Source organism: Ilyonectria robusta, assembly GCF_021365365.1.
Source record: "Ilyonectria robusta strain PMI_751 chromosome Unknown BGZ61scaffold_4, whole genome shotgun sequence".
NCBI lineage: Eukaryota > Fungi > Ascomycota > Sordariomycetes > Hypocreales > Nectriaceae > Ilyonectria > Ilyonectria robusta.
The window spans coordinates 458,348-483,604 of record NW_025764438.1 but is presented as its reverse complement, the minus strand read 5'-3'; the positions used below and the strand labels follow the sequence as shown (position 1 = coordinate 483,604).

Sequence of the window (25,257 nt, the reverse complement as noted above, 5' to 3'; positions counted from 1 at the left end):
CATACCCCAGTTCGCAACCAGGGACTTTCAGGGGAACTCACAACTAGGAGATCAAGGGTAGCATAACACCCTAAGAAGCTTCACTAACTTGTCGCGGTATCATAAATGTACACGCTGCTGAGCTGGGGTTCATTCATATTAATGTATCACCACCCTAAACACCTTAGTCGTGAATCAAGCATGAGCACCAACGCCCGTGTATAGCAACCTTCGAGACTTCGGCCTCGCATTCTTACATCCTTCACTCATCTTCATCATCATCATCATTCACTTTGATCTCATCATCATTCACCCCAACCTCGTCACCATGTCGCTTGCAGAGCTCAGCAACATATATGGCTTTTGCCTCTGCCCCGAGTATGACAATACCCCGGCCATGCAGGTTGACGGTGAAGACGAATATGCGCCAATCCCAAGCATTCCAGACCCATATGACGACGATAAGGACAGTGTTGCGTCGATTCCTCTGGGAGATGCTCCTGAACCACGACCAGTCCCGGCACCACGACCAGCCCGTGTATCACGATCGGCCCCTGCACCACGATCATCCCTGCCACTACGCCAGAAACGACCTCGATGCTCCCTGATGCGGATGCCATTGGAGATCAGAGACGAAATCTACCGCAACATTCTTGTCGTGAATCCTTCCATCCTTGTACGAGCTGGATGGAAGCGAATCTACGCGCGGAAGAGACCCGGGATCGAAATCGACATCATGTGTACCAACCAGGCAATCTATCATGAGACAGTGAGGATTCTGTACGGAGAGAACACATTCCTGTACCGCCTCCGAGACCCTCCCAACCCCGGCCAAGTGGTCAACGTTGAGGACCTCTCGCTCGATGACTCCAGAGATGCGGACATTGTATCCGAACCCGACGATGGTGCCTCTGACTCGGACGATGATGCGTTCGATCCAAGTGACTGCCAAGAAGATGCAGACCCGGAAGACTCTAATCAAAGAGAGCTCAGTGACAGGATAGACATCACAAAGTTTGGGGGCTTTTTCCGTCGGTTGATTGTCGAAGCAGAGCGTAATCGATACTCGGACAAGACTCAAATGGCCATGGCCGAAGCCATCAAAGTCTTCACGGTCCAGCCAGGTTTTCTCGCCAAAGCGTGCTCAGGGGGAGTCAAGACGAATATCCAGACCTTTACGATTCGCGTGGCGCCGCAGATTCGACCTGATACCTTCACCTTTGTCGACTTTTTCAAAAAGGACTCTCCAGTTTTAGAGGCCATCAAGTCCCTCCCCTGCCAGTTTGTCAAGATAGACCTCCTCACGACGTACCTGAATGGTGGCCAGGATCCCAAGATTGCCCGTCTCACCATCGACATGCGGCATCTTCGATTTTCCCAGTACGCGGCGCGACAGAAGTCAGGCGGACAGCGCGACTGCTGGCGACAGGATCTCTGGCGAAACGACCGATCAATCCTGATGCAGCGGAGCCGGAACGCGAAGAGAAGTGCCACAGCGCTACTCCAGCTTGAGAATCATGTTCTCAGTGCGTGCAACAAATATATCGTGGACGAGGTCATCCAGCGGCATATGGATGAACTGGACGAAGAGATGATGGATCGGGAGTTGGAAGATGACGTTCACGAGGGTGATTACGAGGAGGTGAGGTTGGGGTTTGATGACGACGAACAGGGAGTTTGAGAGGTCAATTCTAATATGGGAAGGGACTGGTGATGATCTTTAGCTGGTTGGTTCGACTTATTGGGAAATATGGATGGGCGATTGGGACGGTTGGGATGATTGGGACCGTATTACGCCCCAGGCTTATACGCCATGGATATCTATAGCTTCTGGTGTGTTGAGAAAACAAAGGGATTCTCAAGATGACATGGGATATTAGCAATTGGAGTTCAAATTGAGGGTGCTTGGTTGTTGGTCCTCCTGCGTGATTCACGGCCAAGGCGTTTAGAGTGGTGCAATCAGAGCTAAGTGTTGAGGCTGCCCCTAAGGTTTCGTCCTTCCATCCCCGTAGAGAGCCAGGAATAGGTGGGAGTGAGAAATGGCAGTGAAATAAAAATCGCCAAAGGAGGGCGTGGAAGCATTGAAATCACTGCGTGTCTCGTTCTATTCCATCAACACAGCTCCGAGAGATGCAATGACTTACCTAATTAGGCAATTGAGGGGAGGAATTTCATGCCACCAAAAATACCTACCAAGCACACGTTACTCGAAACCATAACCAGTTTTACAAATAAGCGGTGTATATAGATTGAGACTGGGACAAACTGTGTCGCGGTATAATTTAGAGGCCTTTGCCAATTGGTTTTTACTGCACGGCGTTGACCGCGATGTCGACGCAATCCCTGCATGTCATCGCCGCCCTTGCCATGACATGTGGTGGGTATTTGCAGAGTCATCTAAAATAAAAATCGACGTTTTTCCATCTCATTCTCTCGGAAGCCCTATAAAACCAGGGGTTGTTCCGCTGCCGTGAATACTATATTATCACTCAGAGCCCCCCGACTCATACGCCCCGCCATGGCCCCACAATCGCTATAACTCGAAATTCCTCTTTCATATAGCCGTCTCACCCGTTATCTTCTCACTTCTCACAACTCACAACTCACACCCCAATACTCATATCATCACTCGGTAACCATGGGCTCTCTTGATTCAGAGTCCAAGCTCCCCTGGTTCAAGACGCCATGCGTCCACAGCCCTCAGATATCCCAAGTTGCTGGCTGGTAAGTGCGCTTCCTCCCGATACCCGTCTCACTCTCAGGCTTAAGTCGGTTGTTGGCGACTAACACCCCCCAGCAACATATATCTCAAGCTTGAAAACCTCCAGCCTTCGGGCTCCTTCAAATCACGAGGCATCGGGAACCTCATGACCCGCGCCGCTGCCGCTGCCTCTGGCCCCGTCCACTTCTATTGCTCTTCTGGAGGCAATGCCGGACTTGCCTGTGCCACCTCGGCGGCTGCTCTGCGGCTCCCGGCCACGATTGTCGTCCCAGTTCTTACTTCTTCTCTGATGAAGAGGAAGCTTGCCGAGTTGGGCGTCGAGGTCCACCAGGTTGGCAGCAATTGGGCTGCCGCTGACCAGTATCTTCGGGAAGAGCTGCTGGCAAAGGACCCTACCGGAGCCTATGTCCCGCCCTTTGACCATCCGCATGTGTGGGAGGGAGCTGCAACTATGATCCCTGAGCTCAAGGAGCAGATGGAAGATTCCATAGACGCCGTCGTCTGCAGTGTCGGCGGAGGCGGACTTCTCAATGGTCTAATGCAGGGGATAGAATCCCTCCAATGGCCAGGCGTAAAGCCCCAGGTCCTAGCTGTTGAGACATCCGGCGCCGACAGCCTCAATGCCAGTGTCCTGGCCAAATCACACGTCACACTGCCGGGAATCACTTCCATCGCAACATCACTCGGCGCCACGCGCGTATCCGAGCAGACGTGGAAATGGAGCCAGAACTCGAACCTACAGAGCCTCGTCGTTTCTGACGCCGACGCCGCCATGAGCTGCGTGAGGTTCGCCGACGACGCTCGACATTTGGTCGAGGCCGCCTGTGGCGCAACGCTTGCCCCTGCCTATCGTGGCCTTCTTCGGGAACGTCTTGGAAAGGGGCTTTCCGACGAGGAATGGAGCCGCAAACGCGTGGTGCTGGTTGTGTGTGGTGGATCCAACATCACTCTGGAAATGTTGCAGGCGTACGCTGAAAAGTACAGCGGGGAGTCCTGCATCAAGATCTAAAAAGTAAATAGTTCTGCCGTCTAGATCCGCAGGACTTGCTTCGCTTAGGCTATCTCTAGAACGAAATTTCAGCTCTGAGACGACTGGATGCGGTCATGCGGCGTCCGCGAACACCACTCGCCAGGCTAACTTCAGATATGCTTAATCAATGCACGTCGTGCCATGGCGCCGTGCGGTTGAACGGGCACAATCCGAAGGCCGAACAGACCGCCCGCCAATGGTGGCTCTCAAGGTTCGTTTATCAACAGCAATTCGCCCGTCGAGACCGGGCCGAGGTTGATTGATTGCTTGGGGCTGTATGGGCTGGATGGGCTGGATGACCATGGACTGCTCTGGAGTATAGAAGAAGGGAGCTGGTGGGAGGCGAGGGAAATTATATTACATTTGTGAAGCCAAAGACGCACCCTTCCCACTTTTGCAACACCTAAAAACACATTTAGAAACCATACCGTCACTATGAGGTCTCTTTCTACCTACTTGCTCTTCGTAGCTACTGTCACTGCAGCCCTGACGTCCAGCCCGAGTCGAGTCATCGAAGCATACTGGAGTACGGGCAAGGGAGCGACGGCGAAGCGGGTATAATTGCGAGGACTGGGAATTGCAAGTCATATGTCATGTATTTCCGTCCATTAAATCTGACATAATGAGTGATTTCTTCAGATTGCGTTCCGTAAAGAACATACCGTTTCTTGCGCCAAAACGCCAAATAAAACACAGGCGAGTAATCATTCAACACTTCCCGCTCTCATCGTCGGCCTTTACTCGCAGAGCCTTTGGTCTTGGCGGCCTCCTTCTCGGCCTTGGTCTGGTCAACAAACTCCTTCATGATCTGATGCAGATCCGGGTTCTTCCGCGCAAGTAGCAGCACATCATCGGTGGTCACAGTGCTGCGCCCTGCGTGGTTGCTGAAGCTCTCCAAGTCGGTGCCCACGTTCTCTACGATTCGTCGCGCCTGATCAGCCGGGATCCTCGCGCGTGGAGACGGGAATGGCATCGACTCACCAATCTGCGTCCAGACAAGTTCCGTTAGAGCACCGATGAACTGGGGCGTGGCATTGCGGTTGCGCTTGAGGGATTCCTCATCGACCATCTGGCCGATGGCGTACCACAGGGCAGCCTTGAGGCGCTGGAGGGAGCGGGTTAGTTGCTATTTGTGGCGAGGGGTTAAGGGCTCCATACTTCGCGGTCTTCGTCGCTGGAGGCGTCGGCCATTTTTGGGCGAGATGAGGGTTGATTAGGAAGTTGAGACGTTGCTTTCACGTTGAGTGCTTTCACGTTGAGTGCTTTCACGTTGAGTGCTTTCACGTTGAGTGTAGTGAAGTTGGAGTGCAAGTTCTGACGTGAAGCGGCTGGAATAATAAACTTGGCGCCAACCGTGTTCCAACGACGCGTCGCGGGGCACCAAAGTCGCCTACTTACAGTGGGCGTTGTACCTATCGCATTTTCCGCTTAGCAAAATCATTATCTTAGCCACGGCACGTCTAGAGGCAATGCCATAAATATACTACGAGTATCGCTATTCATACTGTACTCAGTTACTATTCATACACAGGTAGGTACGTACAAATATTTTCACATAAACCTCAGCTCAATCCACGTACCTGATCCACCCCTGCAATTAGGAGTACACCTGGAGCCTAGAGGTCACCATTTGTTACTGTATTTAATAAAACATGTAAATAAAACGTCTTGATGAGCAGTGATAAACTATTAGAATCAATCTTACTAAACTTGGTGTGTGATACTGAACTGTATACGCTATGGATGATCCTACACTCCGCTGGTACCACCTCCTGGTGCCCGCGGTTCAACTGCCAATGTCTCGTCTCGAGAACTCTCTCCTCAATTGTTTCGAAACCACGCCTCCTACCCTTCTCGGCGAAATATACCCGTTACAAGATGGTGGGCTAGAGAAGGGGCGGCAGGTGTCGCCGATATCGTTAACGTTCTTGAAACTATCCGACATGTCCCCATTGCTCACATCAATGCGAGACTCATGTGCTAGCCCACCTTCGACTTTATGCTCAACAGTAAAGAAGGTGTAATCTCCAACGCAATTTTCTCTTGCAACATCGAGAGTGGTAGTCCTGAGGGCCGGTACTGGACTATTCGACTGAGGGACCTTGTAGAAAATGGTTGCCTTTGCGCCCTGGCTCAATCTGCCATTGCGAACAGCAGCTACCAGCCTCAACGCCCCGCTAGACCCCTGAAGACAGCTTTGGGGTTTCTGTAGAAAGATGGCATCTCGTAAGGGGTATTCCTTGCCGCCATTGTCGTACCGAGTCCGAGTTCCGTTAGCATTATTAACGGTTACGACGAAAGAATAAATGCCCGAAGAAACAGGAATCCTGGCCGCAATTGGAAAGAAATCAAAAGTATCGTCAAATCCCCGGCTTTGACCCTGTGCCGTCGCGGTGATAGAGCAAGACGTAGAGCCACACGAGGAATGGCCTTGTCGATTTTTGTACGTGACCGTGACGCTTTCAATAGAACCCCCAGGATCACCTGTCGTCTTAACACGAATGAACCCTGTGAGCAAAATATTGGATCCGCCGTCCTCGAGCGTGAGCTGCAGGTCCACGGGGTTGACCATGTAAGGCAGGATAGAACGTGAAAGTTCGACTCCGGAGGGAACGGTATCGATCATCTTTTGTAGGACCACCTTGCAAACTTCTTTGAATTCATTGTTGTCTGCCATTCTGGTCATGGTGTTATTCCCGTCAGAGTTGAAGAGCTTGAAGTCGGAGTGTTTGGATATCTTGACTGAAGGACCAACAACCAACGGATTTTTAGTGTTACCGCTCAAATATTCGGTCACGATCTTATTATCGAAGACAGCTGTACTGGAGTCCAGGTCCGCGACGCCGTTGGTGGTACTTCCCGGAGGGACGATGTCCGCGAATTGAGCGGTGTGAACTCCCCCAAGCGTGTGTCCACAGGCCGTGACCTGGATTGCCTCCTCGTGAGTGAAGCCCATCCACTCAAAAATCCGTGCGAAATCAGAAACCGAATCTTCTGCTTGAGGAACACCCGGATTTCCACGTTCTGTTGCGTCCCTGCGTCCGGCCCGAACTGCCACGGCGGGCCCTCCGCATGATCGGACTGAGACGTAGACACCGAGGGCGATTAGATCGGACAGACTAGTTTGCGTGCTGAAGAAAGGAGCCATGGATTCTAGGGTTGTCCTGAGTCCTGGGCCGGCGTTCTCGTCACTGTTGAGCTCGTATTGTATCGATGCATCTAATCCACCTGTGCCAGAGGCGATGTTGGCAGTCGACATATCGTGAAAAGCGGTGCGCAACCATTCAGCAGCATTCTGTCGGCCGGGACCCGAGGCTTCCTTGCTGCATGGACTGACTGTGTCGGAGAATTGTCTCGCTCGGAAGGACGTAAGCTGGAACATGATCTCCTCAAGTTCGTCCACTTCTGAAGGCCATGTTGGGTCGGCTGCAGCGCAAAAACCCAAGTACATGGTGGAGAGAATGATGTACCACTTCATGTTGAGTGATGCAATAAAGCCTAGACCATACGGATAACCGTGCAGTCTCTTTTTTGGGAATACGGGTAGAATGTGATCATCAGGAGCCGTTCTCGGTGAACTCAAGACATGAGAGAAGATAAATGCGAGCTGTTATATCTATCCAAGGTCAAGGACCCAGTAAGAGTTTCTTAGTCAAAGGCATACAGTATAGAACGGTGCACAGAAGAGGCATATTAGCTGTCCCCAAAATGCCAAGCTATCGGCACTAAACCCGTCCATTTGAGGATGCGTTGGGCTTTGATTGGTCTAACTAGAGAGTTGTGATAGGATACGCTGTTTCTATCGTTCGTATTCCTCGTTTGATCTTCAATCAAAGGGCCCTTGAGGTTGGACAGATGATGCCAAAGATGGAAGCTGGCATTGATCTGCTCAAATGTGGATTTCTGCTTCGTATTCCTGAAAGACACGACATATTTTAACTGGCCATGCCCAGTAGATTCCTTGGTCGGTTTCCGAAATGTGCAGATGTACTGCAGGAGGGGGCTCAATGAGCATAGTTGCATGATGGTGCTGTGTACAGCTCCCTATGCAATATCCCGTCTTTATCGATAGACAACGACCGCACAACGAGACACGAGTACTATGTGCAGCTAAATAGCTAGATTTTGATCATTTGGACTTCACTTGAAGACTCGGGTGAGATGTCGAAGATGAAGAAATTAAAATTCAAGTGTTCCGTCAGTGTATCCGCCTTAGACAATGTAAAACCCCCGACTCCGAGACATTCCTTTTTGTTGTGCTTCACAACTCTTGTCAATGAGGGTCACAAACACGAGGATCCTGTATATTATTCTCGGAGGGAGTCACGCTACTTAAACGTCTGGCAAGAATGACGCTCAGTCTAACGGGTGCAACAGCGTACGAACAGCCAGGGCGGATCCGGGCCCCCGGTGCCGTAATACCTGAGTGTGCTGTTCAGAGAACCCGGTGGCTTTTGGGCGTACGACCAGTTAGCATATGAAACATTAGCATGGTGTCCATCCTCGCATTGCAGCATTTGAATGGACAAGACTTGCGGGAAGATCAGAGACATGATGCAGGTTTGTGTTTGATTCTCAGCTGTACACAATTGACTTCTGGACGAGCTAGCAGCTAGGCCTGAGTCCCCCGCCCTTGTCGATGAGCACGTCCTCGATGCATGTGAATCCGATTAAACGAAAACAAAATGCTGGTTTGAACGAGGGCTTCCGGCGTGCAGGGATGATGCAGGCGGCCGCATATGCATGAGCAAAACAAAGCAACAACTCAACAACTCAACAAGGCACCCGCATGAATCACTCGGCAGATGCAGCTTCTCCGTGGCAACGAATGCGGATCAACAGCAACTGCAAGTCTCTTGTCGGTTGGCCCACACCCTCGAGCCTGACAACCTGATTGCATCGCGATCATCACGGGTTGTTGACATCATGATCCATCAACACCTCGAGAGTGGGGGGATTTTCCTCAGCCCCTCCCTCCCTCGCACCTTGTCGCCTCAGCCAATCGCAATCGCCACATCCCTGGGCTCTCTGTGGCTGTGGACCCGATCTGCCCAACCGTAGCTCCGGATCCCCTCGATCGCCCCGCATTTCTCGACGACATGGTGTGCACCAGCCACACGACCCTCGTCATCACCAAAACCACTAAGCTGAGTGAGGCGATGAACGGGCGATGATGCATGATGCATTCGTCGTCGCCACTCGGGTCTTGGCCGCTCGCTGCCCAGTAAGGCCGAATGCAAATCGCCCGGTGTAGATCCCGTACCCTGCAATACGAATGGAAATTCTCCTTGGCGCTTGGATGCCCCGTTCGTTCGTCGCATTCGACCTGTGGCTAATACCTCAGTTACCTACTGTACATAATTGACGCTTGCTGCGGGCAGTTGTCTACGTAATGCACGCTGTCAGCAATCCTTGAGCCCAAACCATTCTCTCCTCCTTCACCCGCTGCCGCATGCATTTGTTCACGTAACATACACACGTTTCGTTTCTCCTTAGGTCGCCGTTGCTTTCTCTCTCTCTCTCTCTCTTTCTCGCCCCTCCTCCTCGCCAAGGATACGAGTTTCATCGCCCCGACTCTTCAGAATATCCTCCCGATCCATCCGTCCGTGGTACAACCTGCATCCATCCATCCAACCAACTTACTTGCATCGGCACAACATCACCTTCACCACCGCCACCATGGGCGCAGCCATCGGCCTCAAGTTCGTCCAGTGGTTTATCCGCGGCGTGCAGTTCGCCTGTGCCGCCCTCATTCTCGCCATCTACTCGTACATCCTCGCCGCCCTCTCCAACCACAAACTGTCCATCAGCACCAAAGTAAAGGCTGTTGAGGGCATATCCGGCATCGCCGTCATCTACACCCTCTCCGGCTTGCTGCTGCTCTGTTGTCTCGCCGGCCGCACTCTGTCGTCCTTCTTCGCTGTTATCCTGGACGTTGCGTTTATCGGCGCCTTCATCTTTGTCGCTGTAGCCAACAAGGACGGCTCCAGCGACTGTACTGGAACACTCGATACGCCCTTTGGGACTGGGAAAGCCGGGTCTAAGCCCAAGGCCAGCGATGGATTCACAGCTCTTCCCACATTCCGCTCCGCTTGTAAACTTCAATCTGCATGCTTAGCCATGGCCGTCGTCGCAATGTAAGCATCAACCCCCGCGTATGTGTAGATCTGCCGCTTACACGCACTAGCATCTTCTTCGTCTTCTCTATTCTCATGGAAGTCGCCCTTGCCCGCAATTACAATCGGGAGAAGCGCTATGGTCCCGGCCCGCAGAACGACTACACCGAGGGCTCCGGTCGTAAGGGCGGCTTCTTCGGCGGCCTCTTTAAGCGCAAGAAGGATCATATGGGCGAAGAGGGTGGCGTCCTCCCTGAGCACACGCACCCAGACCAGCTCGGCGTCAACCGTCCTAGCCATGGTTCCGAGCGCACTGCCGTTGGCGACGACCAGGAAGAGGGCATCTACAACAAGTACGATGCCAGCTACGGATACCCGCTGCCCGATGCTTCCCATGGACGACAAGATGGCTACGGCCAGATTCACTACCCCGAGCCTGACGACCACATGCCTCCCCCTCACCAACCGAATCATCAACAGAATTACAGATATGACGGTGTATACGATCGCACCTAGGAATGGTTTCTTTGCTTGATAATTCCGGGATGGGTTATATGGAATGGAACTGGAAATATTTTCAGATTGTGATACCCAGCATATTGCTGGCCGGCTACGGCAACCCGGCTGCGAACGCAAAGGAAAAATACGTTAAAAGCCTGATAGACGGGCATAAATGTCCCTCGTAATGCTTAATGAAGTTCTTTTTCATCAATTAGACTGAGGCTGCGGGTGCACGGCCATTGCTTGACATAGACATGGACAAACAAATTTGCTCCAACCCAATACTCGCTCCCACGACGGTGAGTTAGAACCGCTATCATCATCGAAACATCATGCATAAACTCGCTTCCGCGTCGGTAGTCATTCAAGGCCTAATGCATATAGCATTCCTCAATAAAGGGTGGTCACTGTAACATCCATAACACAGTCAGCGCTGTCTATCCACAGTCCTTACGCCCAACCTTCCACATGCTCCAGCTCGTTCATGGCATCTTCAGCAGCCTGGTCCGCCCAAGTCATATCCAGTTTCTCCAACTCCCTCGAGAAAAAGTCCTGCTCATCCCGCATCGCCGCCCGGATCTCGGGTGCAATCTTCTCAGGGAACCGCCGCACGTTGAGCCAGTGCGTCAAGCTACGCAGCGCCTGTTCCAGGGGTAGCGCCGCGTCTACCTCGGCGTCCACGTCACTGCCCGCGAGCCACTCATCTCGCAGGTCTGGTCGGCAATGCAAATACACCGCCGTAATGACCCTCATGTTGCTCTGGCGCCACTTACGGCCGCAGTAGGGGACTTGGTTCTTGAACAACTTCAGGGTGTAGAGCCGGAGCTCCTGCTGTGGCACCTTTAGGGATTTCCGTAGGATGGTTGAAGACTTATACTGCACCAACAGGAGATTCCGGTGTGCCTTGTTTTTGCAAATCTTTTGCATCACCCTCAGGTAATTGATGAGAGAGAAGAAGTTGCGGCGTGAGAAATCGGTAATGGGCTCGGTGGGAAGGGGGTTGACGGGGTATCCCAGCTCGTCAACTTCCGGCCTCGCGGAAAGTTGATTGTCGTTCTTGGAATCTCCTTCATCTTCCTCCAGTGGGGGTTCGGTTGGCGACCGCCGTCTCTTGATCGGTGGTGGCGCAGCATCATCTTCACTCACTATATCTTCTTCCTCTTCCTCATCTTGGTCCAGATCTGCGGCCAACTTGTCCTTGGACCGTGATCGCAGATTGCAAAAGTGGAAAAAGCTGGGCAAGTCAGAACACTGACACTAACAGGGAGGGACTACTATTACTGACCTGTTCTCCACGCGGTCCATCTTACTATCGACCACTTGCTGGATATCTTGATGAGCAAAGAGCTTCAGAACGAGAGGGACGTAATTAGAGTCCAATAGAAGCTGCGTCAAGTACTCGAACTTGAGCACATCTGTCCGCATCCGTTAGACAAGATCACTGCGATTCATAGACGAAAAACTCACGAGAGAGCCTCAGCCATTTCAACAGGAGGAGGAGGATGCCAGTCATCGCCTTGGATGTAATCTCACGCGTTCGTGCAGCGTCGATCTCCTCGGGCGATGGTTCTGGAACTTCTCTCATACCGTTCTGGCCTGGCATTTCTTGGGGCTTGTTACTCATGGGACCACCATTCATGCCAGGGTTGTTACCCCGACCCATTCCGGGTGGCATTTGTTGGGGTTGTTGTGCGACGATTGCCGTCACGTTGATGAGAATTGGCCGCAGAAGAACAATGACGAGAGATTGGAGATGGGGTAACGCATCGCGCTATGAGCTTATTAGTAACAGAATTCAAGGCATCATTGAGGGTCACTTACGTAGAACTTCTCCACTGCAACGAGTCGTTGCTTGTCTCGTTCACTGAGTAGCTCTGGTCGTGGCCCAAAGTCTATCTCCAGCTCTGACGCGGTCGGGTTTCTCTTATTTTCTTCAAACTTCTCTTCGGCCCTGATTTCTCTCAGGACTTCGCGCTCCTCTAGTGTAAGCTCATTGAGGTCAAGGTCCTCAATGTCATCGTCCTCGTCGCCAGCCTCCCAGCCACGCTCGAACTTGAGGAACCGCTCACGCTCTTCCCAAAGCTGACGGGTTGCTCGTGTCATTCTTACTCGAGTCGAGAACAACTCGCCGGCCTCGAGGATCGAAGCAGGGATGTCGCTTCCCTCCCACTTCCGGCCAACCAGGGCGTCGTGGAACCCAGCAGGGCCCTTTCCGCCAGCGCTGTTACTGGTAGCGTCGAGGGGCGGATACATGAAGGGGAAATTTTGATTTGTCTGGTAATTCTGCTTCTTGCCTCCCTTGCCACCCACTCCAGGTGATGGTGGCGGTGAAGGCGCAGGTGTAGCAATGTGAACCGGCTGATCGAGGATCGATGTACCTCCGCTTTGAACGTGAGGCGGTGCAGGAATGATACCATTAGCACCGTTGTTCCTAGATGACTGGTTGTGTAGTGGGGGAAGCAACGAAGTATTTTCGGCTTCTAAGGGTATGAGCGGTTGTGGGGGCACATAAGCCGGGTACTTGGATGTGATTTCCTGGCGAAAGACATGATAGTCTAGGGGTGAGGCGGTAATGGTCTCCTTGTCCTTGCCGTCGTTTGCCATTTCGCTGGTAGCCTTCTTGACTGTTTCCAGCTCCTGGGAACCGCCAAAAACAAGCAGGATGGATTTCCAGAAGAGCAAGAATATCTACTTATGTCAGTGAAGTTGTTTCCAAATCGATAAGAATACATACTTGAGTATGGGGCATGAGGTTTTGCTCGTCCCATCGGAGCTTCGAGGTAGCTGTAAGCATGTAGTCGACCAACGAGGGGTTAAGCTCCACTGAGTGAGTGCCTTGGTCAGTAACAAGTACCAAAGAAAGAATGAATGCCTCAAAACTCACAGAGTTTTCCATAGGTGGAAGACATGTCCTCGGGGTCGTTGAGAGTTTCCTGAATCGCAATATACATAATCGTCATGAGATTAATCAATTCGTCCTGGGCTTCCTGGAGGTTACCATGCTGTCCCTGGGGATCGCCAGACCTAGGCAGTGTTAGCTCAACCACGGGATCCAAAGAAGGTTCAAGTATTCACCAATGCACTTCGAAGCTGTTGCGGAGCGCCTCCCAAATAACGGGCAATCCTTCAAGAGAAGTGAGGCACTCTACGCCGGCCTTGATAGCTTGTAGTTGAGAGATGCTGGCAACCGATTTGTTATCTCCGCTGGTAGCATTTGCCATAGCTGTGTCGCCCCATCGCCCCAGTACAAGATAGACCAGCTTCCCGATCGAAGCCGACCTCAGAGCGGCGTCATTGGACTGCACCCCAGCGATGGCGGCCTGGATGAAGCGCGTCCGGGTATCGTTGTCTGCGTCGTCCCAGGCATTTTGGGCGCGGAACTCGTGCTGCCAGTGCCACTCAAACGCCCGCTGGGCAGAGTTGAGGCGCACCCACTGCCAGAACTGGTACACGAACCACTCGTCAATCTCCTCCGGGTGTGGTCCCATGTCGGAGTACTCGAAGTCGTAGGCCACCGGGTCGGCACGATTAAACTCGGCCACGATGCGCCGCAGCTGCATCAGCGAGAGCGAGTCGGTCGGGTTATGGCCGTTGGGCGGCGGCGGAGCCATGGGCGCCGCGGGAGGAGGAGCTGTCTGCATGGCGTTGCGCTGGAGGGACGGCCGTGATTGCGGCGGCGCGGGCACCGGTGGGAGGTCGGTCTGCCCGGGCTCGGAGCCGGCGTCGGCGTCGGCAACCTCGCCCGTATCGGCTACGTCTTCGGTCGTCTCCGGCTGGGGGTCCTCTTGCGGGAGCCGCGAGGGCCAGAGGTTACTCATCGTGGTGTCGTGGGCGTAGCTGGCGTCTCCGTCTAGAGCTGGCGGGCTGTTTGCTCAGTGCCCCTCCAAAGTCGATCGTGGGGTTCGGCATTCACTCCATGCTCACAACCATCATCACGGCGTGTGTTTGCGTATGGTCGAGGTGGCTGGATCACTGGCGAGGACCACGTCGCTTGGTTCGAAGGTAGGTAGAGATGCTCGCGTGGACTTGGGTGCATGTAGCCTTGGGGATCGTGGTTGGTGAGCGGGCGATGCTCATTGGTGGCCTGGGCGCCTAGAAATACAGTGCCCTGTTCCACTACAACCTTCCCGCAGCCTGGCCGTCTTGCCCACGTCAACTACGGCAAGCAAGACCCCGTACAATACCGTGATGGCGATACAATTGTGACACGAAATGCAATTGCAAGGTTGCTCAATCTGTCTGGTTTGTTCCATCGTATCTACCTAGGTACCTTGGGTTTCCCATGTCTTTAATCGGAACCTGCCGACTCATCCCCGGAGTCTTCAGCCCCTGCCTCACCGTCCTTATTAGCCGCTGCCTTCATCTCTTTGTTCTTCGCCCTCTTCCTCAACTTCTTTAGCCGATTCATTCTCTTCTTCTTATCCTTGCTGTGTTCTTCCTTCTCCAACAGCTTTTGCGCCTCGACCCTTTCCGTCTCCTCTCTGGCTTTAGCTCTCTTGCGAAGTGAAATCCGCTGCTTCTTGCCCGGCTTCCCCTTCTTTTTCTCCGTCACTTGCTCTGCTGTGCAGGTCGACTCCCCGGGTCTTCGTTTCCGTGTCACGGCGATATTTGTAACCTTCCATGGTAGCTCGAGGCCCCAAGCGCGATCCTTGGATCTTGCCAGGACTTCGTCTCCGCTCACGGCCGCAAAGACGTACTGCTGTTTTTGGTCCGCTGTCAGGTTTGTGGCCATGTAGTGAAATAACGGACGAGGGAAAGCGAATCCGCCATCGCCCTGTGGCCCGAGGTCCTCCTCCAAGACAACCTTCTGAGATGGCCGCGTGGAGTTGAACAGGCGGAATGCAAATTCTTCGTTGCCTGCATCCTCGTCGTCTTCGGCTTCAGCCTCGGACTCGGGCTCGGACTCGGACTCATGGGCATCTAACCCGTGTCTTGTGAGATGAGACGGCGTCGCAGCGAAATCCCGCGGCTGGGCGTAGCTCTCATCTAGCCCAAGCGACCTTGCAATCTGAGCATTCAGTTTTGCCTGAAGCTCTGCGTCGTAACCCTCGTCATCACTGCCAGCGGCATCATCTGAGGCGTCGAGGTCTGCGCGACGAACCCTAGGTAGGCAAGCAGGTCAGCGCCAAATCTTCTTCTCATGGGACGGTCAGAGAGTCAGGACAAACCTCTTGGCCTCTGGCAGTTCGAACATGGCTGCCTTTCACTTTGCAAAACCTGGAGCCGAATTTCCGGGAGAAGGATGGGCGATGATGGCTGTGTGGTGTCGCCGTCGAGGTAGTATTTGCGAGATTAGCAGATCGCCGGATATCTGCCAAGATGGGACTCAACGAGGTCGACGTCAGCCCATCAATCGAGGGCGGCGTTGCAACTTGCGTCAATCAGAGGGCTGCAGGTCAAGCGTTTGTCTCAAACGAAGTGGGGATTGCGTAAAAAGCAGCCCGAGTCTCCAGATTATCCGCTTTTCAGGCCGGCTGCTGCAACTGTGACAGTCTGAAACCAGAGCCCGTGGTTATTACAATGCAACCCAAGAATTTCCCTGGCGCCGTCCCTTATCTTATCGGGCGTAGCCGCTCACACCCATCAAGCTCAATTCAACTAAATATCAGCCAATCAGAACACCATCCACCCATCCATCACTCGACAACACCAGAATTGCGAACTGCTTGCCCTTGCAACGCCCAGACTACCGGTGCCACTACGGACCAAATGGGCAAAGGGCTCGCCTCCAGAGTCGCAATCACCGGCTTGCAATATTGCACCAACGCTCCAAAGCGAAATATCAGGATGCTGATTCCGGGCAATACAAAGCCCATCAAATTTGCCTACCTCGTGAACATGGGGCCTCTACTAGGCTTACCCGTGGCCGGCGTGACCCCCAGCCCACGATCATCACTAGAAGGATCAGGTCTGGGCATGGCCTGTGGTTCCATGGATCATAGTCCCCGTCACCGTCGTCTCATCGTAATCTCCAATTCACGCCTCTGTTCCAAGCTTAAGCACTACTACTTAGGTAGCCACTGTTCCACCAGCTGGTTCCCTGCATCTTACGCTTCTCACATATCACGGCCACATCTAGCGCTCGTCACGACTCACGGCATTCCAAACCCCACCCGGTTCTGTTCAATGATTCCACTCCAGGATCTCAAATCTGGCTTCATTTGGATATTTTCTGTTTTTGCATTGTCTCATCTCATCTGAAGCTATTTTATCCTGGACAAGATCACAACAAAACATTTCACTCATCCAACTAACGGCATCCACGCATCAATCATATTAAAACAAACAAAACAAAAAGCATTCCGCCGACCAGGATACGTTTCGTTGTCGATTACAAGCGGATATTCGTCAATACATCGGGGGTCCATCTTTCCTCAACCGCCATGTCAGCTCAGAACCGTTGAACGACAAAAATCTGGGCTGCGCGATTGTCCTTTTCTGAGCCCGAGACTCGACAAAGCAGCAATGTAGACTTCCACGCGGTTCGGATCCCAGCCATGACTGCTATCTCCCACCACCACCAGCATTATCAGCATGTTGTGTGCTTCGACAAAACCTGGTAGCTTGTCCTCGCCGCGCGGTGGTGTTTGTGACAGCCTCATATACCGAGGATGTTCGGCCTCCCGACCCTTTGTGGAGGCAGCGGTTGTTTCATCGACTGATGCTGGGTTTGCCGTGAGCTTTGCATTCCTCATCCATCGTTCGCATTTCCCGACCCCCTCCTTCAATGCCGGTCTACCTTCCTGTCGTCCCTTTGGTTTTACCATAACCATCCCGCAAATACCGTTTCCAAACACCGGCCGTGAAAAAGTTCCAGCAAATATTCTACAAGCCCGCTGACATAAAAAAAAGATTCGAAAAGTCAGCGGAGCTTCAATCATGTCGAATCGACAAATATTGTATATCCTTTGAATCAAGGTAAAGTTTCACCGTAAGTCTCAGAAATTAGCTTCCGCTCCACGAATATTGATTCATGGCATCGAAGGAGCCTCGAGGCCCTCCACTGTAGACTGAGGGGGCTTGGCTCTGGCTTGAATCAGTCTTGGTCGGCGATGTCCCTGCAGTGGTGCTCTTGTATTGATCCTGCGGGAACGGGTAAGGCCTCCCGTCATTGTTGGTGTACGCAACACTGGAGCTATGCTCGCCAGCTGTTGTCCAGGTGGTTGAGGATGGGTAATAATCTCTAGCTGGCGCAGAGGGTCCAGTAGACGATTCTGGGTTGTATCCCGGTTGCGTGGCGTCGCTCGGGCTAGTATTAACCGGTGCATACGATCCATATCGATATTCTGGCGATGCTTCGTTCGCCATTGACCCTGAGCTCCGCGCAGAAGGGTGGCTCACGTGTCGTGGGCTCTTCGATGGTCGGGGGTTGTCGACGTAACGAGGGATGCTCAGCGCGCTCTCGTGGCCGCTGAGCGGAGCAGTGTGATTGGGAAGCTGTGGAGGAGCGGTCGTCGAGTGCACATAGGTGTACTGTGGCCTAATCGGGGGTTGCGTCTGGTCGGTGGCCACAAGGGAAAGTTGAACTGAGGGTTCCATCGACGTTTGAAGAGGGAGTTCCTGTGGCTCCGCAGTAAAGTTGGCAGCTCCAGTGAGGGCGTGTTTCGGAAATGGATCGCCTGCTATGGTCGTTGCTGGATAGGTCCCAGCACCGGAAGATGGAACCTGGGACATTGGCACTTGGCTTGGAGAGCTCCAAGTTGGGTATGAGCTGCCAAATGGCAGTTAGCAGAAGTCCAGTTTCGCCGGGTCGCCGAAAGGGGTAGGTAAAGGGGCCGTGTTTGGAGACGCGGTACCGTCTCTACCAAACCCGAGGCGTCACAGGAGACGCGAGAGACTTACTTAGATCGGATGGAACCGAGCTGGCTTCCTGGAAGCTTCGGTGCGCTGAACGTAAAGGCTGTTCGTGGTAGCTGCCCATCAAGGCCTCTTGCCTTGGCTTCCTGTTGTTTCGCGTTCAAGGCCCCCGCTACAACACCCAGTCCTGTCTCGACAAGGGCTTGTCCACGGGATCCAGCACTTGATCCCAACAGTGGGATCTCTTTCCGGGCCTGGAAGTTGCGAGGGCTGCGTCCTCGCACCACAATCGGAGCTGTTGTTGATTCCGTGAGGACAACTTTGTTGCCGTTTGCTAAGGTCCCTACCACCTTCAAGTGCAACACAAAATGCTGCTGCAGTTCCTTACGCCGTCCGTTGTTGGCGGTAGCTCTGTGCTGCTGTCAGTGTTGCTCCTCACAAACGAGAGTGGTCCAACGCACATTCTAAACTGTAGTCGACGCCAGCCGATGGGATAGACAGCAAACTCTCCATCAGCCTCACTTCCATCATCCTGGAAGGGAATCAAAGGGAGTGATGGAGGCTCTTGGTCAGGGCTTTGGTTTGTTTCTGGAGAGTTTGGCGGGGGGGTCTTCCAGGGAATCACAATCAGACGGACAGGGTTGCCGTCCACAGACTCGATGGCTGAAATGGTCACCTCCATGTTACTGACGGCGACAGTCTCCCCTGCCTCGGTTATGATTGACAACTGGCCTCGTGGGGTAATCAGTGATCCGCTGGTCTGAAACAGATTTCTCCGGTAGCACGTCAGTTCTGGCTGTCGAACGCTTCCGTCGGCTGAGCTGGTTGGCATTTCGGACAGGAAGAACATCCCGTGGAGCTGGGCTGATAATTCCAGTTGTTGCATCCGGCCTTGTTGGTCGACGATGGTGTGCTTGTCCTGGGACCTTTTGAAGGCCAACAGCTTGTGATCGTGGTTGACGGTCATCTTGTTGCCATCATCACGAAGGTCTTGGACGATTTCCTGGTAGGCGGGTGGCTCCGTCTCGGAGAAGGACCTCTTCAGATTGGGGTAGCTGTGGTGAGAAGAAAGATCAGGATGGGGGTTTCTGTCGTACGCCTCCTGGTCATCCTGGGGGTACCGGCTGTAAGCGTAGGGAGGATGATCCACGTCGTGGTTGCTGCCAGGTCGTCCTGAGATAGGCGTAGTGGTTGATGGGATCGCGTCGGGAACCCGACTGGACATGTGTACTGGACCACCATAATTTGACCACAGACTCGAATGCGCCGGGTGTCCTCTCAAATCTGCCATGGTGGCCGGATATGCTGCTATGGTCGTCATAGGAGCATATCTCTGCGAACTCGCCGTTACTTCAACGCAACCGAGTTGCCTGGATCAAAGTCGTCGCCAACGTCGTAACCCAGAGAGCATGGGTCCTAACCCGGTGTTTTGCGAGAGTGGTCAAGACCTGAGAAGTCCTCCTTGACACGATGTGCGGCGCGAACAAGTTGTTTTCAAGGAGAATGGAGAATCGAAGGCACTGGGGGGATTCAAGGTTGCAGGCGAAAGTGTACTTGTATATGGATGGATGGTGGGTGCCCCAAAGACGGCAGATGTTCGTAGAGGGGAGTGTCTGATCAAATGCCCGGCACTGTCCCCGGGGTGGGGACGGAGACGGGGGGAGGTTTCGACGGCCAGGCACAGGGACTTGGGTACGGGCTCTGAGCAAGGCCTACTAGCACCAAGTCCGGAGTCCTCAGTACAGTGCAGTACGGCAAACCGATGGGTCTGGCCAGGTCTGTGGGTTGGGAAACCGGTCCAGTGCATGCGGCCGTTCTTGGAAGGAGGATGGGGAGTGGGAGGGGGCGGATCTGGTGAACAGCAACGGTCTATACTGGGGTTCGGGGTGGGTACCCTGCAGACATTGGGCAAGCCTGGAAACGAGGGCCTTAGAAGACGGTGATATTCCACTTAACAAGGAGGAGAGAGCAAACGTGGGTGAGGTCAGGGATGAGCAACGTCGGGCGCCATCTTAGGGGGTCGGCAGGTGTGTGCGTGATGGAGCTCGGACGAAGCCATGCCCCGGGAGAAGTCTCACAGAGGGTTGAAGGGGATGGCAAAGTGCCGGGTACAGGTAAGTAGGTAGGCAGGTCGGTCCAGGAGGCAATGACAAGGGCCGGAGGAGGGCCAGTGGGCTCGAGTTGAGAAGGCTTCCCAGACACGCCCCAGTCCCGTTGCCATCCCATCCACCCCCGTCAGCGTCTACCGAGGGGTTCGAGACCCCTGCTGAGTGAGGCCAGCATGGAGAGCCGGCCATGTACTGTTGACAAGGAGAGACGCTAGCCTTTGGAATATGGAGTTCAATATGTGACGCAGGGCCCGAGTACTGGCTACCCGACCTAAGCCTGGTAGGGATCAAAATGGAGAGCGGCCGAGGAGCAATGGGCCGAGTGGAGACACGGGGACCATCTCTGAGGGCCCGGAAGCCCCTCCCCTCAAGCCAAAAGCACACTTGCTAATGGCCAATCCTGGCCCCTGGCGGGAGACCGGGGATGCCATTTGAAAGAGAATCCTCCGACGTCTGCGAGAACTCGCTGGCCCGCAAATTTCTAGAAGGCCGTTGGACAGAGGCACCGATAGGGAAAGGCGCCGACCGGGAGGCGAGAAACCAGAAATTGTCGGCTGCAGAGATTTGCTCGCGACAAGGGCCTTGTTCAATCAGGGAGCACGCGTGTGTGCGCCTCCCTCCTCCTTAGATCCCTGCGGGGGAATAACGCGGGAGGATATCTGATAATATTCCCCATTATAGCCAGGCTGGTGTGATTACAACGGGGACGAGGCCGTTGCAGACAAGAGGCGGCTAGGAAGCATTCCCCTTGGCTAGGCTCCGGAGATGAATCGCTCGAGGAACTTTGTTGGTCTGGCAAAAAGGAGACGGCTTATTAGCTTATGCTTACTCAAAGCTCCGCGGCGGCAATGGCAAGTGGATGGGGGGGAGGAGGGAGGAGGGATGACGGCAGACGGACGAGAGGTGGGGTCGACTCGGGTTCCATACTCAGGATGCCTGGCATCGGCCACAGGAAGTGACAGCAGCCACAGTTGCCGTGACGGAGACTCCATCGACGCAGCACGTCCCACGGACCATCCACGGCCATCCGCATCTCCATCCCAATCCACATCCACATCCACCATCCGCCATCCCCATTCCCATGGTTGGCAAGCTTCTGCGTGCGTGTGGATGAGCAGAGGGGCCTCCCCGAATTGGGATCGGGCTCAACAGTGCCGCGCTGCGAAGTCGAATTGGGCTCGGTGTGGCGACGAATGCGGAGAAGCCTGAGGCAAGGGAATCCTCGTGAGCAAGGTCGACGGCGCTGGAGCAAAAGAAAACAGATGGGCACTGATGCTGATGGTGTTGATGCTGTGGCGGCAGCGTGCTCCTGGCTGCGTCTAGCTCCACAGGCCATGTTCAAATTGGAACGAGATGGCTTTCACTCCCAGGCCAGGAAACAAAACAAACAGCGGACCCTGATCCCCAGTAGCAGGTACTTTTCCCTCCCTCGCGGATCCGATCAGCAAGCCATGGTGTGCTCCAGGGCCAGAAGGCTTGCGCTACACTGCACTGCACTGTACCGCGATGTACGTACTGTACCGTGATGTACTGTGCCGATAGTGGTCGCAAGGAGCGTAGCGAGATCTTGGGGGGCAGTCGACCGATGAGCTCTCTGGCGGGCGCCGAGTTGGAGATGGCTTCACGTCGCGCGTCGCACTGATGTCTCGCGTTGCCGTTGGTTGGTTCGCAGGTGGGGAAAGATGCCAGAGCGAACCAGGGTTGGCCATCGGCGTACTCGCGCATGGGCCAGCAGGGGCCTGTAAGGACTGCAAGTGGCCAGGGTGGGCAAGGGCCACAAAGGCTACAAGGGCTACAAGGGCTACAAGGGCAGGCAATAGCAGACCGGGATCTTTGACAACGGTATGGACAAGGGAAGGAAAGCACTGACTCTGAAGCAGGCAAAACGGGCAAGAGCAGGCAAAGCAGTCAAAGGGGCTAAGAGCGGACAGGGCGGCCAGGGCCGTGCCCCTTCCCAACGGCCGCCACAATTCCCCTCAACGGTCAACGGTCGGGTCCCCACAGTGTCTCGGTACTGTGCAGTGGGCCCCAACTGCACCGTGTCAACAGCCCACCTTCCACCTGGCTGCGGCCGAGGGGTCAAGGTCCAGGCTCTGGCCGCCTGCCCAATTGCTGGAGTTTGTTGTTGCCAGGCATACCAGGCAAGCTCTACTAGGGAGGCTTGACTAGGCCCGTCACGGCTCGTCGAGGCTTATCCTCTCCGTCCAGTGTCCACTGTCCACTATTCACGTCCACTCCATTGCTCCTTCGTCCTCTCCCGCTCCAGGTTTCGCATGCATGCAGGCATCATGAGGAAACCTAATCGACCGCGCCGGTGCACCCTGATCGCGTGTTTTTGTCGTCAGCCTGCCTCATCAGGGGTCAACCCCAAAACCATTCTCGCCGGGTTCACAGGCTATCGCCGACAACGGCTCGCCGCCTCGAGCCGCCTCCCCATGGCCAGGGCCAATGGTGCGAAACACCTTCGGCCCCTCGACTCCTTTGAACGACAGACGGCATCTTCGCGAGGCTTTCAACTTCAGGCAGTCCAGGATCTAGGGCTGTCTAGAGCCGTCCGGGGGTCTCCAGGGCCTCTCATGCCTGTCAGCGCCAAAGCACCGCACAGAGCTCCTCCATCGCGTTTGTCGATATCTCATGGCCTAATCAGAGCACAGGCCATCCACACACACGCGCACACCACACACGCACCGGCGCAACACCCGCAGATACACGCAGATACACGCAGCCGTGCTTCGTCCAACACGCCCTCCCGCGCAGGTCATCACTCTCACATGCTGGGTTGTCAGTCGTGGAAATGGTCGGTGGCCTCTGCTCCTCATTCGTCGCCCCAAACAACAAGCCCAAGTGATGCCGCCCTCTTCGCCCGCACCCATGCTTCTGAAAGGAGACTCTCGCATCGTCGGTGACTGCGGCGGCCAAGCCCAGGCCCGTGAGCCAGAGCGAGGCCCTGGCAAAGTCAACTCCCACCGGTCCCTCCTGATACACCTGCCCAGACGCCACCCCGACGGTAGTTCCTCTTCCCTACGAAGCACTGCGGCACCTCGATGTAACCATCCCAGGTGCTCACGGCGATTTCTTTTTCTTTTTCAGATCTAACAGTCCAATGCGCCTGGTCTCATCGCACGAAGCAACCTTAGAGTGGGTGCAGGTGGCTTGCTTGCCAACTCTTGCCGCCTCATCGCACAGTCACCTCCCGGGATGCCCCCTCGGGAAGCACCCAGGATGCTCCACCATCGGCCAGTCGAAGGTGCCCATGCTGGGCAGCTTTGGGCATGTCCTAGGTCAAGGGCTCGTCGCCTTGATTATGCCCCTCCAGTGTGGACGAACTACAGTTACATAGTATTGCATCCGCTCTCCCGGGGGGAGGCCATCTCTGGCATCAAGCCGTTCCTTGCTCAATAAACCAGGAACAAATTCTGGGCAACCCGGGAAGTCGCGCGGGTCCGCGACAATTGCACCGAGTCAGGGCGAACATTTATTATCTGCGCCCTCTGGCCGAGATTATGTTTCGCACATCCATGGTCTTAGGACGCCGGCCTAAGTTATAACAGCGGTCCGTTATGACCTCCAGCATTGGAGGAGCCGCCCTCCTGATTGGCTGTTGACATGATCGCTAAACGGTGCTGCAGGTGCATATGCGTAGGGGGTGCGACTTCGCCCACATCCATGCTCACACGTCGAAAACATGCGTCCACATCTCGAGCGGCAGCCACGCCAACATCCAGAGCCGCACTACTATGGAGGCTTTCGCCCCGTCGAGTTTAAAGAGTCGCGACGCTTTCATGCTGGCAAGGTTCGCCTTTCGATCATGGACTTGAACTACTAGTATCGTTCAAGGGGGGGAGACTACGAATCCATGATGAGAGCTAGCTAATTGCACATGAGCCGGAAGTGATGCGCGAGACGATCACGGCAGATACCGCCGACGCCTAGAGACATCACTGACGGGTCATTGTGACAAACCGTGGCTGCCGACGAGTCCCGCCCCCTGTTCGCTGGAGCTTCAGTGTCCACTTTTCTCCGGGGTTCGGGGCGAGTAACCTTTCAACAGGCTTGACCCAAGGCCCGCTCAGGCCCGCTCCTCCGGCCGGTAGACCGTTTTCGGACGACGATCTCCGTGCAGTAGTCTCGAGTGGAAAAAGACTTGACTCGCTTGGGGTAATCGTTTCTTGCCCTTTGCTCTCGTTCCTGAATGATGGCGGCGGCCGAAGGGCTTAAGGCCGGCTCTTTCTCAGGCATGTCCGGATTCTAAGCCAGATGCATCTGACGGGCCCCGTTTCCATATCGAGTCGGCAATCGTCACAAATCGCCCTACTACTGCGATAATGTTGTAATGTTGCTGCAAACACCTGTGCATCATCGGTTTGGCCCGCGAGATCAGCACATAGCCTCATGTCTTTCGCATCGTCGTCTAGTGTATAACGGGGGTTGCAAAACATTGGTCAATGAATTCCCGGCTATTCTCGACTTCAACCGCCGGCAGTCTCAGGTGCAGCATCCAAAAACTGCTTTACCACGTTTGGATGTGCAAATGGGACGACTTTTCTACTCTTACGTTTCAGATTAGCCGAAGAGGAACCAGCTTCAACAACTACTAAGTCGCCCCTGTGAAGGACAGTCGGCCTAGAGGACAAACAAGAAACGAAGAAACAATAAACGAAACGTTGGACTCCCCCCCAGCCCCGATCGGCCTCTTTGTTGGGCTAGGCCGGCGCACTATAGGTACCGGTCTTGGCAGGGGTTTGGAGCAAGCGTTTTGCTCGAATCGCAAGATCCCAACCATTAGTACGCCGCTCATCAACAGCGATTTACAATTTCGGTCAGAATCTCTCAAAGTATCAGGCCACTCATCGAAATGGTCGAGATCTAAATGTCGCTTGCGTCGTTGATGAACCAGGCGTCATTTCCCCAACGTCTGCGGGCTTGGGGAGAAGGGATGCTCCTTGCTCTCACACCCGGTCCACCATAAGCACTGGAATGTCGCGCACCGACAATCCCTACCCT

General features: G+C 54.3%; 9 protein-coding genes across 9 annotated transcripts; 3 read left to right on the top strand and 6 right to left on the bottom strand.

Annotated features, from left to right (window-relative positions):
- Positions 1 to 307: 307 nt before the first annotated feature.
- On the top strand, positions 308 to 1,660 carry BGZ61DRAFT_474102 (uncharacterized protein; the record flags this gene model as incomplete). The annotated part of the gene is made up of 1 exon (XM_046248542.1): positions 308 to 1,660. The coding sequence occupies one exon, from the start codon at positions 308 to 310 to the stop codon at positions 1,658 to 1,660; it is 1,353 nt and encodes a 450-aa protein (XP_046108202.1).
- Positions 1,661 to 2,617: 957 nt separating this feature from the next.
- BGZ61DRAFT_345455 (tryptophan synthase beta subunit-like PLP-dependent enzyme) lies at positions 2,618 to 3,710 on the top strand (the record flags this gene model as incomplete). The annotated part of the gene is made up of 2 exons (XM_046239789.1): positions 2,618 to 2,703; positions 2,777 to 3,710. The coding sequence occupies 2 exons, from the start codon at positions 2,618 to 2,620 to the stop codon at positions 3,708 to 3,710; spliced, it is 1,020 nt and encodes a 339-aa protein (XP_046108201.1).
- A 745-nt stretch (positions 3,711 to 4,455) lies between these two features.
- BGZ61DRAFT_528704 (kinetochore component CENP-S-domain-containing protein) lies at positions 4,456 to 4,922 on the bottom strand (the record flags this gene model as incomplete). The annotated part of the gene is made up of 3 exons (XM_046253294.1): positions 4,456 to 4,646; positions 4,713 to 4,836; positions 4,890 to 4,922. 3 exons carry the CDS (start codon positions 4,920 to 4,922, stop codon positions 4,456 to 4,458), a joined length of 348 nt encoding a protein of 115 aa, XP_046108200.1.
- A 526-nt stretch (positions 4,923 to 5,448) lies between these two features.
- BGZ61DRAFT_585256 (heme peroxidase) lies at positions 5,449 to 7,209 on the bottom strand (the record flags this gene model as incomplete). The annotated part of the gene is made up of 1 exon (XM_046256392.1): positions 5,449 to 7,209. One exon carries the CDS (start codon positions 7,207 to 7,209, stop codon positions 5,518 to 5,520), a length of 1,692 nt encoding a protein of 563 aa, XP_046108199.1. The 3' UTR covers positions 5,449 to 5,517.
- Positions 7,210 to 9,410: 2,201 nt separating this feature from the next.
- Positions 9,411 to 10,363, top strand: BGZ61DRAFT_491088 (uncharacterized protein; the record flags this gene model as incomplete). Its single annotated transcript, XM_046250397.1, has 2 exons — positions 9,411 to 9,868; positions 9,919 to 10,363. 2 exons carry the CDS (start codon positions 9,411 to 9,413, stop codon positions 10,361 to 10,363), a joined length of 903 nt encoding a protein of 300 aa, XP_046108198.1.
- A 435-nt stretch (positions 10,364 to 10,798) lies between these two features.
- Positions 10,799 to 14,166, bottom strand: BGZ61DRAFT_491087 (uncharacterized protein; the record flags this gene model as incomplete). Its single annotated transcript, XM_046250396.1, has 7 exons — positions 10,799 to 11,582; positions 11,634 to 11,763; positions 11,816 to 12,119; positions 12,170 to 13,036; positions 13,083 to 13,171; positions 13,233 to 13,372; positions 13,424 to 14,166. 7 exons carry the CDS (start codon positions 14,164 to 14,166, stop codon positions 10,799 to 10,801), a joined length of 3,057 nt encoding a protein of 1,018 aa, XP_046108197.1.
- Positions 14,167 to 14,503: 337 nt separating this feature from the next.
- On the bottom strand, positions 14,504 to 15,841 carry BGZ61DRAFT_585254 (uncharacterized protein). The gene is made up of 2 exons (XM_046256391.1): positions 15,517 to 15,841; positions 14,504 to 15,450 (listed from the first exon to the last, which is right to left on the bottom strand). The coding sequence occupies exons 1-2, from the start codon at positions 15,540 to 15,542 to the stop codon at positions 14,637 to 14,639; spliced, it is 840 nt and encodes a 279-aa protein (XP_046108196.1). The 5' UTR covers positions 15,543 to 15,841; the 3' UTR covers positions 14,504 to 14,636.
- Positions 15,842 to 17,293: 1,452 nt separating this feature from the next.
- On the bottom strand, positions 17,294 to 19,436 carry BGZ61DRAFT_344268 (uncharacterized protein; the record flags this gene model as incomplete). The annotated part of the gene is made up of 3 exons (XM_046239681.1): positions 17,294 to 18,059; positions 18,191 to 18,556; positions 18,607 to 19,436. 3 exons carry the CDS (start codon positions 19,434 to 19,436, stop codon positions 17,294 to 17,296), a joined length of 1,962 nt encoding a protein of 653 aa, XP_046108195.1.
- Positions 19,437 to 20,820: 1,384 nt separating this feature from the next.
- On the bottom strand, positions 20,821 to 21,597 carry BGZ61DRAFT_444474 (uncharacterized protein). The gene is made up of 2 exons (XM_046244976.1): positions 21,181 to 21,597; positions 20,821 to 21,045 (listed from the first exon to the last, which is right to left on the bottom strand). Exons 1-2 carry the CDS (start codon positions 21,587 to 21,589, stop codon positions 20,840 to 20,842), a joined length of 615 nt encoding a protein of 204 aa, XP_046108194.1. The 5' UTR covers positions 21,590 to 21,597; the 3' UTR covers positions 20,821 to 20,839.
- Positions 21,598 to 25,257: the final 3,660 nt, after the last annotated feature.

What these genes read in the sequence shown, in the direction of transcription:
- BGZ61DRAFT_585254 (XM_046256391.1), bottom strand. Translation starts at nt 15,542, where the DNA reads ATGTTCGAACTGCCAGAGGCCAAGAG. An exon ending in GAACTGCCAGAGGCCAAGAG is followed by an intron (nt 15,451 to 15,516) that starts GTTTGTCCTGAC and finishes TTGCCTACCTAG; the next exon opens with GGTTCGTCGCGCAGACCTCG.
- BGZ61DRAFT_444474 (XM_046244976.1), bottom strand. Translation starts at nt 21,589, where the DNA reads ATGGCCTGTGGAGCTAGACGCAGCCAGGAGCACGCTGCCGCCACAGCA. An exon ending in GCCGATGCCAGGCATCCTGA is followed by an intron (nt 21,046 to 21,180) that starts GTATGGAACCCG and finishes CCTTTTTGCCAG; the next exon opens with ACCAACAAAGTTCCTCGAGC.